This window comes from Palaemon carinicauda, unplaced genomic scaffold (assembly GCF_036898095.1).
Source record: "Palaemon carinicauda isolate YSFRI2023 unplaced genomic scaffold, ASM3689809v2 scaffold8, whole genome shotgun sequence".
Lineage (NCBI taxonomy): Eukaryota > Metazoa > Arthropoda > Malacostraca > Decapoda > Palaemonidae > Palaemon > Palaemon carinicauda.
The window spans coordinates 360863-378048 of record NW_027172093.1 but is presented as its reverse complement, the minus strand read 5'-3'; the positions used below and the strand labels follow the sequence as shown (position 1 = coordinate 378048).

Below are 17186 nucleotides of genomic sequence, written 5' to 3'. Positions count from 1 at the left end.
GCTAGAGGCTTTTCGAAGGAGGCAGCCAGAGCGATTGCCAGAGCAAGGAGGACATCCACTCTCAAGGTCTACCAGTCAAAATGGGAAGTCTTCCGAAGCTGGTGCAAGGCGAATTCAGTATCCTCAACCAGTACCTCTGTAACGCAGATAGCTGACTTCCTTTTACACCTAAGGAAAGTAAGATCCCTTTCAGCTCCTACGATCAAAGGTTACAGAAGCATGTTGGCAGCAGTCTTCCGCCACAGAGGCTTAGATCTTTCCAACAACAAAGATCTACAGGACCTCCTTAAGTCTTTTGAGACCTCTAAGGAGCGTCGGTTAGCCACACCAGGTTGGAACTTAGACGTGGTGTTAAGGTTCCTGATGTCAGCAAGGTTTGAACCGCTTCAATCAGCCTCTTTTAAAGATCTCACTTTGAAGACTCTTTTCCTCGTTTGCTTAGCAACAGCTAAAAGAGTCAGTGAGATACACGCCTTCAGCAGGAACATAGGATTTACATCTGAAACGGCTACATGTTCCTTACAGCTTGGTTTTTTAGCTAAAAACGAACTCCCTTCTCGTCCTTGGCCCAAATCGTTCGAGATTCCAAGTCTGTCCAATTTGGTTGGAAACGAACAAGAGAGAGTGCTATGCCCAGTAAGAGCTCTTAAGTACTATTTAAGACGTACGAAGCCATTACGAGGACAATCAGAAGCTTTATGGTGTTCTATTAAGAAACCTGCTTTACCGATGTCGAAGAACGCAGTTTCTTATTACATCAGACTTTTGATTAGAGAAGCCCATTCTCATCTGAATGAGGAGGACCATGCTTTGCTGAAGGTAAGGACACATGAAGTTAGAGCTGTCGCTACTTCAGTGGCCTTCAAACAAAACAGATCTCTGCAGAGTGTAATGGATGCAACCTATTGGAGAAGCAAGTCAGTGTTCGCATCATTTTACCTTAAAGATGTCCAGTCTCTTTACGAGAACTGCTACACCCTGGGACCATTCGTAGCAGCGAGTGCAGTAGTAGGTGAGGGCTCAACCACTACATTCCCATAATCCCATAACCTTTTTTAATCTTTCTCTTGAAATGCTTTTTATTGTTGTTTTTGGGTTGTACGGAAGGCTAAGAAGCCTTTCGCATTCTGGTTGATTTGGCGGGTGGTCAAATTCTTTCTTGAGAAGCGCCTAGATTAGAGGTTGTGATGAGGTCCTTTAGTATGGGTTGCAGCCCTTCATACTTCAGCACCTAGGAGTCGCTCAGCATCCTAAGAGGATCGCGAGGCTCAGTAAGGAAGACGTACTTAAAAAGGCAGAGTAATGGTTCAAGTCGACTTCCTTACCAGGTACTTATTAATTTTATGTTTGTTATTTTGAATAACTGCTAAAATGAAATACGGGATACTTAGCTTCTAATGTTAACATGTATGCTGGTCTCCACCCACCCCCCTGGGTGTGAATCAGCTACATGATCACCGGGTAAGATTAATATTGAAAAATGTTATTTTCATTAGTAAAATAAATTTTTGAATATACTTACCCGGTGATCATGAATTAAAGGACCCACCCTTCCTCCCCATAGAGACCCAGTGGACCGAGGAGAAAATTGGTTCTTTGTTGACAAGAAGTACTGGAGTACCTACTCGACAGATGGCGCTGTTGTTGTACACCCCCACCTGTATAGCGATCGCTGGCGTATCCCGCCCGTAGGTTTTTTCTGTCGGGCAGCAGAGCTGCAGCTACATGATCACCGGGTAAGTATATTCAAAAATTTATTTTACTAATGAAAATAACATATTTTAAACAAAAAAAATAGCCCCATTTCATATAAAATAGGTTATTACAAGTATTTTACTTTATCATATTACAGTACAATAGTCTGTATAATACTGTAAAGTTCAGTACAGTATGTTGTTGTTATAGTCGTGGCGATGAAATTCTCACGAAACAAAAACACAGCATTCAATTACAACAGCTGATTCATTCTCATTCTCTCTCTCTCTCTCTCTCTCTCTCTCTCTCTCTCTCTCTCTCTCTATCTCTCTCTCTCTCTCTCTCTCTCTCTCTCTCTCTCTCTCTCTCTCTCTCTCTCTCTCTCTCCCTCCGTGTTATACAATACTTACATATAGATGAAGAAACTAAAATTAGTTTTCTTAGTGTCAATTAAATACGAAATGAAAAAATTATGCCGAGTTTACATCCATTTCAATCGTTGCTAAAAATACGGCACCCAATTTCATCAGCAAACCACTATTTTTTGGGAAACATTATTTTATTCTAGAAAATTGCTACTCTTTAAATTGTTAATTGCACATTAAGAAAGCATGTACTTTGGTTTTAAATTTCGGGTGTGTTTTAAAAATCGAGTATTGTTGACTTCTTTTTGTTTTACTTTTGGCTGTGATTAGATTAGCTGACGTCTAGCTGCCGCTCATTTCTTAACTTATTCAAACCGTCTACAGTATACAGTTGATATTACATAAGCACCAATGTGTTATAACCTATAAAAATTTTTTTATTACATTTAAAACAACACTCTCTCTCTCTCTCTCTCTCTCTCTCTCTCTCTCTCTCTGGGCTACTTTTCACTACCTCCCATTCCTTACCTCTCTCTATCTCTCTAACAAATGATATCTTTGTTGCTCCTCAAAGTTTCATTTATATTGAAAATCAATCATGATTCAATTTTCCTTACTTTCTCCTATCTCGCACCATCAGTCACATCGCGGTATTTTCGAAATTTTCAATATTAATCTTACCCGATGATCATGTAGCTGTCAACTCTGTTGCCCGACAGAAATCTACGGTCGGGATACGCCAGCGATCGCTATACAGGTGGGGGTGTACACAACAGCGCCATCTGTGAGCAGGTACTCAAGTACTTCTTGTCAACAAGAACTCAATTTTTCCTCTGTCGTGCCTCCGGCTAGACCTACTTGGATACGCTGTTGATTCTGGAGTTATTGTTCACGATTTGGTGATGTATTTGCTCTAGAGTTTAGCCTTCGCTATTCAGGAAGCTTTATCTTTAGCTTAGCAAGCTTTTGGAATTAATTTGAATTAATTATGGTGACGAAGAGAGTATGGACTCTCTTTCACTTTTAAATGGCCGACCCTTCCCTTAGACGGAAGTGTTGGTGTCGAAGAGAGTATAGACTCTCTTTCACTTTTTATTTTATATCTCTCCGCCATTTATAGGCCTCTTCGATTAACTTTCCTTAAAAAAAAAAAAAAAAAAAAATATGTGACCTTTCCTAATAGTAGGCGGTCCTTACTTGGAACCGAAGTTAATTAACATTGAGCTCGTCATATCGTTTTTCCTGTTAAGAATTTATGCTATTTTAATTTTATGTTTTTGAAAGAATTTCTTTGATAAGTCTCGTACTGTTTTCAAAGTTGAACTAACGTTTTGTTTAGTCTCCGCAGTTGTTGACGTTCAGAACGTTCAACTTGCGCTCTATCGTTACGATAGAGAGAGAGTATTCACGGTTTCACGTTGCAGTAAGAGTAAACCGATTCTAGCGTTTCGTTCATTCTTTCTTAGCTTAAATGGTTTTAATTCTAATAAAGGAACTTTTTATTTGGGAAACCTTTCAGTTTTTTTCCTTTAACAAATAATATGTTTTAACGATATATATAATTGGGCTCATCTCTCAGGTTCTAAGTCAAGAGAGAGAGAGAGAGAGATAGAGACGGAGGGAGAGAGAGGAGGATAAACGTTTCGTTCAAGCGGGTAACGTTGTTCTCGTTTTTTTTTGCTCTTCTCCCTAGTCGATAGAGGGGAAGAAGGTAAAACGTTTCTAGAGTTTTATTCTTGTTCCCAGGCTTTATGCGGTGAGAGATTTTAAAAGTAGTTTATTTGATCTAGTGTTTAGTCTCTTTTCCAGCCACTGAATTCTTTATCTTTCATTATGTTTTTCTGTTACATTGTAATACTGTTTTCGCAATTACTACCTTTTAATGAAGGATAGGATTGCGTGTTTCAGGTACAAACCACTTAAAGTTTCGAGTTCAGTGAAATAAGTGCAAGCAGAAAATCAAAAGTGATAAAGTGATATGCGCAAAGTGTTACAGTGTTGCGTTCGAGGGTTCGTCTGTTCGTGCCAGTGGTTCACCTAGTCCGATACCTCTTACAAGCTCCCAAGCCCAGGGGAGAAGTAATGTCGAAGGACTTATGGGTTCCTCAGGCCTTGATCGACGAACAGACGTTTCCCTCTGTGGTTTCGGGTGTATCTACACACGTCGCCGACGTGATCACCCCACCCACACAAAGACGAGAGAGCCCATTTATTCCTCGTCTGCGGAAGAGGTTTCTCGCAGAAACCATGGACCAAATCTTGCAGCTTTTAAGTGCAAGTCGGTCCCTTCCGCGCAAGTCCAACGGCCTAGGTGTAGCCACTGGGTCAGTTCGGACTCGCTGCAGTACGACAACTGCACACCTCCTAAGAGAGGCTAGGTGGTACCGCAACAGGCAGTAACTCCGTCTGTTGCCGCACCGGCTGTTTTAGACCCTCAGTCACAACGGACAGTAGCTCCGTTTGTTGTTGTCTTTCATAGACCCTAGTGGTCCATGCTGCAGACTATACAGTCTCAGCTTGCTCCTTCATGCAGGAGTATCATGCTGGAAGGTTGACAATGCAGCCTGTTTACCTACAACCCGCCGAGGTTGTGCGCTCAGCAGATACTGCGGCTGCCTGCTCCCACACCACACCTGTGAGAGCGCCTCCACCGATGCGCAGTCCTCACTGCCAGACGCATGTTCTTGCTGCACCATCTGCTAACATGCGTGAGCTGCCGCATCAGGAGTTGCCGGGTTCCAGCACTATGCGGCATTCTCCTCAGCCCATGCAGCATGCTCTGCAGACCTTACAGCATGCTCCGCATACCATGCAGCATGAGCCGCATACCATGCAGCATGAGCCGCATGCCTTACCTCATGCTCTGCATACCATACCGCATGCTCTGCATACCTTACAGCATGCTCTGCATACCTTACAGCATGCTCTGCATTCCTTACAGCATGCTCTGCATACCTTACAGCATGCTCTGCATACCTTACAGCATGCTCTGCATACCTTACAGCATGCTCTGCATACCATACCGCATGCTCTTCAACCCACCGCAGCCCCTCCCACGCACCAGCACTCTGCTTTTGTTGTTGCCAGCTCCCACACTCCGACTGCGGAGAAGGTTGACGATGCACCCGTGGGCCTACACCTCCCACGGTTGTGCGCCCGGCATGGCTTCATGCTCTCACACTCTTGTTGTGAGAGCTCCTCCACCCATGCACAGTCAACCCTGCCAGATGTATGATGACTCCCACACACAGAGCACTCCGTTGCCGTGCGGGAGCTACCACAAGCTGCCGTGTTTTGACACGGTGTGTCAGCCTCCGCAACACACTGTGGTTACCGCCACTCGCCAGCAGCAAACTAGTCAGGCAGGAGTTGAGGCTTCCCCACACATCTTTGGTTGTTGCCAACTCACAAACTGTCATGCAGTTACATGACGTTGCCTTCTGGTCTGCTACTTATACACCAGTGCTGTATGTCCTCACGCTCCTGTTGTGGTTGACAGTTCAGTTTTTGACAGTTCACAGACTGTCAAGCAGTTTCATAACGTTGCCTTCTGGTCTGCTGCTTTTGCACCAGTGAAACCCTCACTGAGAGAACTTAGCTTTTCTCGGATATGGTTCCTGTAGATGAGAAAGTGCTGTTCTCCCTCCTTCTGATATTCCCTTGAGGACTCTGTCATTTGGAGAGGAGCCTTAAGCTGCTTAGCCTCCTATGGACTTTTATTTAAGCATGCTTCCAGGGAGGGTAAATGGTTCCGCTTCAGTCGCTAACCCCGTCTGTTGCCACACCTGCTCCCATAGACCTTGAGCTTTGTTGCAAGACATGCAGTCCAAGCTTAGTCCTTGATAGAGAATTTTTTTTTACGGAGTCAGTGTGTCACTGGGAAGACGTTCAACAACCAGCAGAGGTGACTTGTTGTGACGCAGTGCGGCAACCTCAGCAACCCGATAAGGAGTTGTCTGTACTACCCAGACAGTCTAGACAGTTTCGGGTTGTCGCTGTACTTCCTCGCTTCCCCATGGTTGACAGTTCACAGACTGTGCAGCAGTACCATGATCTTGTGTCCGGCTCCGTCAGACGACTGGCTTTTAAGAGCTCCCACAAGTCGTCGCTGTCTGGAGAATCTCAGATGGACTATGGATCTGACCAAGGAACTGGGCCTCCTGGTCAATTTAGAGAAGTCCCAGCTCGTCCCATCCCAGACCATTGTCTACCTGGGTATGGAGATTCAGAGTCGAGTTTTTCGGGCTTTTCCGTCGGCCCCAAGGATCAACCAAGCCCTAGAATGCATCCAGAGCATGCTGAGAAGGAACCGATGCTCAGTCAGGCAGTGGATGAGTCTAACAGGGACACTTTCATCGCTGGCCCTGTTCATCGAGTTAGGGAGACTCCACCTCCGCCCCCTTCAGTATCATCTAGCTGCTCACTGGATAAAGGACATGACGCTAGAGACGGTCTCAGTTCCTGTTTCCGAAGAGATGAGGTCTACTCTAACGTGGTGGAAGAACAGCTTTCTTCTCAAGGAAGGTCTACCTTTGGCTGTTCAGAACCCCGACCGCCGTCTCTTCTCGGACGCATCAGACACGGGCTGGGGTGCGACATTGGACGGACAGGAATGCTCGGGAACATGGAATCAGGAGCAAAGGACACTTCACATCAATTGCAAGGAGTTGTTGGCGGTTCATCTGGCCTTGATAAACTTCAAGTCCCTCCAGCTAAACAAGGTGGTGGAGGTGGACTCCGACAACACCACAGCCTTGGCTTACATCTCCAAGCAGGGAGGGACTCATTCGAGGAAGTTGTTCTAGATCGCAAGGGACCTCCTCATCTGGTCAAAAGATCGAAAGCTCACGCTGGTAACGAGGTTCATTCAGGGCGATATGAATGTCTTGGCAGATCGCCTCAGCCGGAAGGGTCAGGTCATCCCCACAGAGTGGACCCTTCACAAGAATGTTTGCAGCAGACTTTGGGCCCTGTGGGGTCAGCCAACCATAGATCTGTTCGCTACCTCGATGACCTAGAGGCTCCCGTTGTATTGTTCTCCGATTCCAGACCCAGCAGCAGTTCACGTGGATGCTTTTCTGCTGGATTGGTCCCATCTCGACCTGTATGCATTCCCGCCGTTCAAGATTGTCAACAGGGTACTTCAGAAGTTCGCCTCTCACAAAGGGACACGGCTGACGTTGGTTGCTCCCCTCTGGCCCGCGAGAGAATGGTTCACAGAGGTACTGCAATGGCTGGTCGACATTCCCAGGACTCTTCCTCTAAGAGTGGACCTTCTACGTCAACCTCACGTAAAGAAGGTACACCCAAACCTCCACGCTCTTCGTCTGACTGCCTTCAGACTATCGAAAGACTCTCAAGAGCTAGAGGCTTTTCGAAGGAGGCAGCCAGAGCGATTGCCAGAGCAAGGAGGACATCCACTCTCAGAGTCTATCAGTCTAAATGGGAAGTCTTCCGAAGCTGGTGCAAGGCCAATGCAGTTTCCTCAACCAGTACCACTGTAACCCAGATTGCTGACTTCCTGTTACATCTAAGGAACGTAAGATCCCTTTCAGCTCCTACGATCAAGGGTTACAGAAGTATGTTGGCAGCGGTTTTCCGCCACAGAGGCTTGGATCTTTCCACCAACAAAGATCTACAGGACCTCCTTAGGTCTTTTGAGACCTCAAAGGAACGTCGGTTGTCCACTCCAGGCTGGAATCTAGACGTGGTCCTAAGGTTCCTTATGTCATCAAGATTTGAACCTCTCCAATCAGCCTCTTTTAAGGACCTCACATTAAAAACTCTTTTCCTCGTGTGCTTGGCAACAGCTAAAAGAGTAAGTGAGATCCACGCCTTCAGCAGGAACATAGTTTTCACATCTGAAACGGCTACATGTTCCTTGCAGCTCGGTTTTTTGCTAAAAACGAGCTTCCTTCACGTCCTTGGCCTAAGTCGTTCGAGATCCCAAGCCTGTCCAACTTGGTGGGGAACGAACTGGAGAGAGTACTTTGCCCAGTTAGAGCTCTTAGGTACTATCTAAAAAGGTCAAAACCTTTACGAGGACAATCAGAAGCCTTATGGTGTGCTATCAAGAAGCCTTCTCTTCCAATGTCTAAGAACTCAGTTTCTTACTACATCAGGCTTCTGATTAGGGAAGCACATTCTCATCTGAAGGAAGAAGACCTTGCTTTGCTGAAGGTAAGGACACATGAAGTGAGAGCTGTGGCTACTTCAGTGGCCTTCAAACAGAACCGTTCTCTGCAGAGTGTTATGGATGCAACCTATTGGAGAAGCAAGTCAGTGTTCGCATCATTCTATCTCAAAGATGTCCAGTCTCTTTACGAGAACTGCTACACCCTGGGACCATTCGTAGCAGCGAGTGCAGTAGTAGGTGAGGGCTCAGCCACTACATTCCCATAATCCCATAACCTTTTTAACCTTTCTCTTGAATACTTTTTATGGGTTGTACGGTCGGCTAAGAAGCCTTCCGCATCCTAGTTGATTTGGCGGGTGGTCAATTCTTTCTTGAGAAGCGCCGAGGTTAGAGGTTGTGATGAGGTCCTTTAGTATGGGTTGCAGCCCTTTATACTTCAGCACCTAAGAGTCGTTCAGCATCCTAAGAGGACCGCTACGCTCAGTAAGGAAGACGTACTTAATAAAGGCAGAGTAATGGTTCAAGTCGTCTTCCTTACCAGGTACTTATTTATTTTATGTTATTTTTGAATAACTAATAAAATGAAATACGGGATACTTAGCTTCTTTGTTAACATGTATGCTGGTCTCCACCCACCACCCTGGGTGTGAATCAGCTACATGATCATCGGGTAAGATTAATATTGAAAAATGTTATTTTCATTAGTAAAATAAATTTTTGAATATACTTACCCGATGATCATGAATTTAAGGACCCGCCCTTCCTCCCCATAGAGAACCAGTGGACCGAGGAGAAAATTGAGTTCTTGTTGACAAGAAGTACTTGAGTACCTGCTCACAGATGGCGCTGTTGTGTACACCCCCACCTGTATAGCGATCGCTGGCGTATCCCGACCGTAGATTTCTGTCGGGCAACAGAGTTGACAGCTACATGATCATCGGGTAAGTATATTCAAAAATTTATTTTACTAATGAAAATAACATTTTTCGGAAAATCCGCGATATATGTATATACATGCATTATGAAAAAAATCCGCGAAGTGGTGAATCCGCGATGGTCGAACCGCGAAGTAGCGAGGGTTCACTTTTATCAGCTTCTGAACTCTTATTAGAATAAGTTTTCTTCTTCCTTATGTTAGTGTGATGTTGAAATTGTCTTTTCCTCTTTGGCATGATGAAATTCTTGGCAAAACTAAGAAAAATAGACGTAAAAGCGAGCGAATGTCAGAGGTCAAACTCAAACGTGTACTCTTTCTGAGATTTGTGCTAGCACTGAAGGGTGTAATCATAACTTCCTATCTTGTTACTCATGGAATCTATACAGATGCCATTGATCACAATTTTATATTGAAATGTTATAATCATCAAAATTTGTGATAGCAGAAGAAATACTGCATTTTCCTGTAGGGGTCAATTTTTTGTTGGCTTATTGGGTTACTTTTAATAATTACCCTGTAACTATGAAAATAAGAGAAATTTGATAAAATATTTCGTATACACATTCTCCATTACCATATGAAGCTCAGTGAATTTTTTCAGGATTTTGCATTTTTTGGCCTATAGCCCCATATTTTGGCTTACCGGCTGGACCCCTTGATCTGTTTTTTTTTCCCATTTGGTTTGTTATTTTTTTATTTTATTCCTCCTCTCCAAAAAATAATAATGAATAAAGTTATTATTGCCCCTACCCTTGGATCCCCCAAATGAGCCCCTGACACTATTGACAATCTCTGCCAATTCAGATGAGGAAAATTCTGTTGTTGACCTTAGGCAATGAAAAGGTCCACTCTTTCAGGAGACCTTTCTTCTCTCCGCTCCTCCCAGCCTGACGAGGGATTCAGCGGAGTTTGGCTGGTACAACTAGGGTGCCACAGCTCACCCTCCCCCATTATCCACCACAGATGAGGTTTCATACGCCGAATCCCTTACTGCTGCTACCTCTGCGGTGACCAAGGCGCCAGAGGAAGCATCAGGGCGTACCGGAACTGCGTCACAATCGCTTGCTATTCATTCCTATTTATCACCCAGAGCTTTCTTCACTCCATCCATCCACCCAAACCATGGCTTTCCTCTTGTACTTCTCCCATCAACTCTTGCATTCGTCACCTTCTTTAGTAGTCATTTTACATTCTCTCAATATGGCCAAACCACCTCAACACATTCATATCCACTCTAGCTGCTAAATAATTTCATACACCCGTTCTCACCCTCACTACTTCGTTCCTAACCCTATCTAATCGAGATACACCAGCCATACTCCTTAGACACTTCATCTCAAACTCATTCAATTTCTGTCTCTCCATCACTTTCATTCCCCACAACTCTGATCCATACATCACAGTTGGTACAATCACTTTCTCTTACAGAACTCTCTTTACGTTCATGCCTAACCCTCTATTCTTTACCACTCCCTTCACTGCCCCCAACACTTTGCATCCTTCATTTACTGAACTCTGACTTACATCTGCTTCCACTCCACCATTTGCTGCAACAACAGACCCCAAGTGCTTAAATTGATCTACTTCCTTAAATAACTCTCGATTCAACATGACATTTAACCTCGCACCACCCTCCCTTCTCGTGCATCTCATAACCTTACTCTTACCCACATTAACTCTCAACTTCTTTCTCTCACATACTCTTCCAAACTCTCACTAATCGGCCAAGCTTCTCTTCCGAGCCTACAACCAATACTGTATTAACCGCAAGCAACTACTGATTTACCTCCCATTCATGATCACTCTCGTCTATCTGTTTCAATCCTCGACCAAGCACTCGAGCATTCACCTCTCTCACCACTCCATCAACATGCATGTTAAACAACCACGGCGACATCACACATCCCTGTCTCAGTCCCACTCTCACCGGAAACCAATCACTAACTTCATTTCCTATCCTAACACACGCTTTATTTCCTTTGTAGAAACTTTTCACTTCTTGCAACAACCTTCCACCAATTCCATAAAACCTCATCACATTCCACATCGCTTCCCTATCAACTCTATTATAAGCTTTCTCCAGATCCATAAACGCAACATACACCTCCTTACATTTTGCTAAATATTTCTCACATATCTGCCTAACTATAAAAATCTGATTCATACATCCCCTACCTCTTCTAAAACCACCCTGTACTTCTAAGATTGCCTTTTCTGTTTTATCCTTAATCCTATTAATTAGTACTCTACTATACACTATTATATGTATTTATACAGTATATATATAAATACGTGTGTATTTAGTCTTTGATTCTTCATAAGGAAATTTTGTTTATGTGTTTTCAGATTGAAAATGTTCAGCAAAGGCATAGATGGAGGAGTAAAATTTAGGGGCCCGAGAGATTTGGCGTCTTTAGAACGATTCTTGTCGGAACAACTTGGGAAAGAACTGCAGGTAATATTGATATTGTACTTTTTTTATGGTAATATTTTTCATAATACTTCAGTACCTGATGAGCTTTAATTTATTATAAGAAATACTGAATAAGGTAAAAAGTTATGGAAGTGTAGCTGCACTAGATTGGTATTAGTTTAGAGAAAAATATACCTGATTACTGGACTATTTTGATGGAATATTTTCTAGTTTATTACTTTAGCTTCCCATTAATATTTTTACCCTTAAAAGTCATATCTTTCTCTATGTAATTAAATGAAAGTGTCTGATATACTTTTTTATCCTCCATTATAATTTAAGGAACTAGGGCTCATTTCAGTGGAATAAGCAAAGGTTATCCATTTCAGTTGGATTTCCTCACAGATTCCTGTTTTCTTTCTCATGTATAAGTTTTCTGAGATGTAACTGCATCTATGGAAGGGATATTTGGTATTGATATTAATAATTGTTGGATATTACCACATTGGCTCTCTGTTGAAATATATTGTATGGTAAGGGTAGGGCACACCTACTAAACTCAGGCAATTGATGAGTGATGATCCAACTTCCTGTAATGCAGTTGTACCATTGTTGGTCTTTTCAAGAGGATGCTGGTTATGACATTTCATCCCCTTTTCAAAAGAATTTGTGGTTTACAATTTTTGTTGAGATGATTGAGTATGGCTTCAGATGTTGTGCTTAGTTAAAAATGAAAGGCACATTTGCCAGGACTGCAATTTCCAATGAGTTTCGAAGCATATTATAGTATTTTTTCATATAGAGTATCTATGATACCTTCATCTTTGGCAAAACTGTGAAACCCCAAATATTGTATGGAAAATAATCTTCACTAAGTCCACATGGTCTTATAACAAAGTACTGCTGTCTTTTGTCCACATTCTCAAAAGGGTTTTATAACAATTTGCTCACTTTTCCTATCCAGTAGTAGAAAAAGTCTTTAGAAAAAGTAGAAAAAAAAATTTGGTACAAAATAGTATGTGATATTTTGACTATAAACTCTCGTGGATTATGTTAAATTTGATTCCAAATATTGTGTCGGCGTGATATAATGAAATAACAACGCTGTGCCGTCATATACAAAAAATAAAAACAAAGCGCTTAAAATATCTTATTGGTGTTGTTATATGTGCTAGAGAGACAAAATTTGTCATGGATTTACTTAAACCTAATACAAATATGACTACATTTTTGTTTTTTAGTATTTCTCAAAATATAATAAAATATCATGCTCACAAGATGGCTGCCCAGAATGACATCACGGAAATCCAAGATTTTATTGATTTGTTTCCAAGTGACCTGGTCAATTAACAATTTGTCAAAATAAACAATATATGTTTATATCTACGACTAATAACATCTCCGAGAAGTTAAAAATAAATATTTAAAAAACTTTAATTGAAGTACAAAAAAACTTATAGACATTTAAAGTTTCGAAATACTTGTAATATACTTATTGCTTTCTTGAAATTTTTTATTTTCAGGCATAAAACTCTTCAACATATAATGATACTGCGGGCAGCTAATCAATCATTTAGAAAAATATTCCTAATTAATTATAGGCTCCAGCTTAAGCTTACCATGATGTTACTTCTAGGCACAACTGTAATTTTCATCTTTATTTCATTTTTGCACCTTTGCCGGCAAATTGCTTCACTGCTAAGGTGTCCTCAGAGTATCAGATCATTGGAGAGGGTTTTTTTTTATCCAGCAGTGGGTGCCTTCCCATTCTTCAATGGCACTCCTTACCAAAGGACAAATGGCACTATGGAAGTAGTGCCTTTCCGGGACTACTGTAAATCTCTCCTCCTTCAGCCATAGTACGTTCTTCATCCTGAACTTTCCTATTTTTTCTTGTTTTTGCCTCTTCTTTATTGCTTTTTCTTAAAGCATTACAAATTCTTTTTTTTTCATCAGGTTTTTCCTTAACTTTTCTTGCTTCCTTGCAGAACTTTCCTGTGGCTGTCTCAACTTGCAGGTGTCCATGGTTGAATTTTACCACTGCACAGTATATGCCAAAAGAAACACCAAAATGGCCAAAGAAAGCAAAAATAATCATAAATAACAGATCACTTCAGGAGCGAAACTAAAACAACCGTTCTTCAAGGAAAGCGAGATGATACTAATTTCCCTGGATGTGTAATTGATTTATATATGGTGGACTTTGGTCAATTAGTGGTTCTACTAAGAAAAAAAAAATTGTCAGAAACCACCAGCACTCGCTACTACAACAGACTGTGTTGTTCTGGTGACAAAAGTCTGCCTTCAAGTCAAGCAAGAGCTTTGTTGGATATTACCACATTGGCTCTCTGTTGAAATATATTGTATGGTAAGGGTAGGGCACACCTACTAAACTCAGGCAATTGATGAGTGATGATCCAACTTCCTGTAATGGGTAGTAGGTTGGCCAGGGCACCAGCCGCCCATTGAGATACTACCACTAGAGAGGTATTGGATCCTTTGACTGGCCAGACAGTAATGCATTGGATCCCTCTCTCTGGTCACGGCTTATTTTTTCTTTGCCTACACTTACACAGAATAGTTTGGCGTATTCTTTACATTTTCTCGTCTTTCCTCGTACACCTGACAACAATGAGATACTTAACACGTCTTCACCCAAGGGGTTAATTACTGTACTGCAATTTGTTCAGTGTACTTTCCTCTTGGTAAGGGTAGAAGAGACTCTTTAGCTGTGGTAAGCAGCTCTTCTAGGAGAAGGACACTCCAAAATTAAACCACTGTTCTCTAGTCTTGGGCAGTGCCATAGCCTCTGTACCATGGTCTTCCACTGTCTTGGGTTGGAGTTCTCTTGCTTGAGGGTACACTCTGGCACACTATTCTATCTTATTTTTTTTTTTTTCTTGTTTTTTTGAAATGGTGTGTTGGGCAGGCTTAATAGAAGGGCCGTGGATGCCTGGTGGTTTATCAAGAGGTTGTCTTTTCCTTTTTCTGATTATTTTTCTTCTCAAAACCATCCTTACTGTCCTCCCTTCAGTTGAAGTGGCTATCCTGGAGGGTATTTAGCCTTGCATGGTGTATCGGCTCCTCCATGTTGACCAGTTTTTCCGACTTTTTACTATAGTCTATGGGTATCATCAATCACTTTGTTTATAATTCTGTACGTTTTGTTTTTGTTATAATTCTTGTTAATCTAGTTTTTAAGTATGATGTGTCTTTTTTATTTCTATTAATTCTCATGCTGTCTTGAGACATTGAGCGAAATCCGGGACCAGTACGTCCTAGATTTCGTCAATGTCGTCTTCTGTATTGCAATATTCGTGGTCTTCATGCAAATATCCAAGACCTTACAGTTGCGTCCAGACAGTATGATATTCTTTTGTGCTCAGAAACTTTGGTTTCTAATATGAGGCACTCATCTGAGCTCCTTATAACTGGTTTTAAGAAGCCAATAATGTTGAAACGTGATGCCATCCCTAGGGCCAGGGGAATGGCGGTGTATATTAGGACCGAGTACCCTGCTTCTCATAAGTCCTGCTATCAATGTGGATGTCATGAGATTCAGGTAATAAAAGTTTGTGGCAGACATAACAACTTTTATGTGTGTTCTATCTACCGGAATCCAGACATGGATGATTCTATCTTCGATTGTCTTCTTACCATTATGGCTAAGATACAAGAAGATGATAGAAAGGCTTCTTTTGTCTTTGTTGGTGATTTTAATGTTCACCATAGGGAGTGGTTAAGTTCTATCTCTCTTACCAATCGCCATGGCTTAAGAGCTTTAGACTTTGCCTCTGAATCAGGCTGTGAGCAAATCATAAATGAAGCTACTCACAGGTCTGGTAATTGCTTAGACCTCGTATACACTGACTCCCCTGGCGTTATAACTAGTAGGGTTGGTTCTCCAGTTGGGACATCTGATCATGCCTTGATTTCATTAATAGTGAAGACTGAGCAGCCTGTCCCTGATATATCATATTCTTGTAAAATTTATATGAAATCCCAAGCAGACTAGAATGGTATTTTACATGATCTTTTGTGCTTGAATTGGTAACAATTATATAATAGTGTAGATCCTGTTGTCCCTTTGAATGAGAATCTAGTCAACATAATTGATAGGCGTATCCCTTCTCGTGTGCTAAGGTACCGAGTGAAGGACAAACCGTGGTTCAATGATGATTGTAGACGTGCTTATTTGGAGAAACAGGAGGCCTATCATCTTTGGAAGGGTAACAGATCAGATTTGACCTGGAACAACTATACTCAGCTTCGAGCTTTTGCTCAGAGAGTTTATGCCTCAACTGAAAAGGAGTACAATTTAACCATAAAAGAAACACTTTCTGGTACAACTCAGGAACATAAATGGTGGTCTACCCTTAAATCTGCACTCTTTGGTGTAGATGCAACAGTTCCTCCTTTACTTAAACCAGATGGCTCAGTCACTCACTGTCCAAAGGAAAAGGCAACCCTTTTGGCTGATGTTTTTGACAGTAAACAGAGTAATGAAAAACTTGAACTTCCTCATTCCTGTTTTCCTGAGGCTAAACTAACTAGTTTAGCTTTTCGATCTCGTGAGATTAAAGCTCTGTTGGTGGACCTTGATGCTTATGGAGGTGTAGACCCAAATGGTATTTTTCCTTTGTTTTTTATAAAGACAGCAGATTTCTTAGCTCCAAAGTTATCTGTTATTTTGCGCAAGTTAGCAAGAAGAGGAGCTTTTAGCACTAGTTGGAGAATTGGTAATGTTACTCCTCTATGTAAATGTGTTTGTGGTAGCTCAAGTCCCACTGATTACCGCCCAATTTCCATAACTCCTATAGTATCTAAAGTTTTTGAACGTCTTCTGGTAAAACGTCTTAATAGGTTTGCTGAAGGTAATCATCTACTCCCTAGTTTGCAATTTGGTTTTCGTAAAGGCCTTGGAGCATGTGATGCCCTTCTTACAATCTCCAATGCTGTACAGAAATCCGTTGATTGTGGTCGGGAAGTTCGTATGATTGGCCTTGATTTTAGTGCTGTCTTTGACCGTGTTAATCATGAGGCCCTTGTTTTCAAACTGAAACAGTTGGGAGTGGGTGGGTCGTTTCTTAGCATTATTATTGATTTTTTAAGTAATAGATCTCAAAGAGTTGTTGTTGATGGGCACCATAGTGATTATAGGAATGTGATATCCGGTGTTCCACAGGGTAGTGTTCTTGGCCCATTACTTTTCATACTATATACACATGACATGTGGTTTGGCCTAGAAAACAAGCTTGTTGCATATGCAGATGATGCTACTCTTTTTGCATCAATTCCATCCCCTGAATGTAGATCTAGGGTTGGTGAATCCCTTAATAGAGATTTAGCTAGAATTAGTGCATGGTGCAAATTTGAATCCTAACAAAACTCAAAGTATGATTGTAAGTAGGTCAAGGACGGTGGGTCCTCAACATCCGGATCTCAGTATTGATAATGTTTCTTTAAATATGTATGACTCTTTCAAAATTTTAGGTGTGATTCTCGACAGTAAATTTACTTTTGAGAAACATATAAGGTCTGTGTCTTCTTCAATTGCACAAAAAATAGGCTTATTGAGAAAGTCTTTCAAGATTTTCGGTGATCAATCTATTCTGAAGAAGTGTTTTAATTCTTTCATTC

General features: G+C 41.8%; 1 protein-coding gene across 1 annotated transcript in view; it reads left to right on the top strand.

Moving 5' to 3' along the window:
* prtp (pretaporter) overlaps nucleotides 1-17186 on the top strand; it is a 107609-nt gene that overhangs the window by 50164 nt on the left and 40259 nt on the right. Inside the window, exon 3 of the mRNA XM_068369678.1 lies at nucleotides 11480-11588. Coding sequence (XP_068225779.1) covers nucleotides 11480-11588 — 109 coding nt within the window. The remainder of the gene's footprint in view (nucleotides 1-11479; nucleotides 11589-17186) is intronic.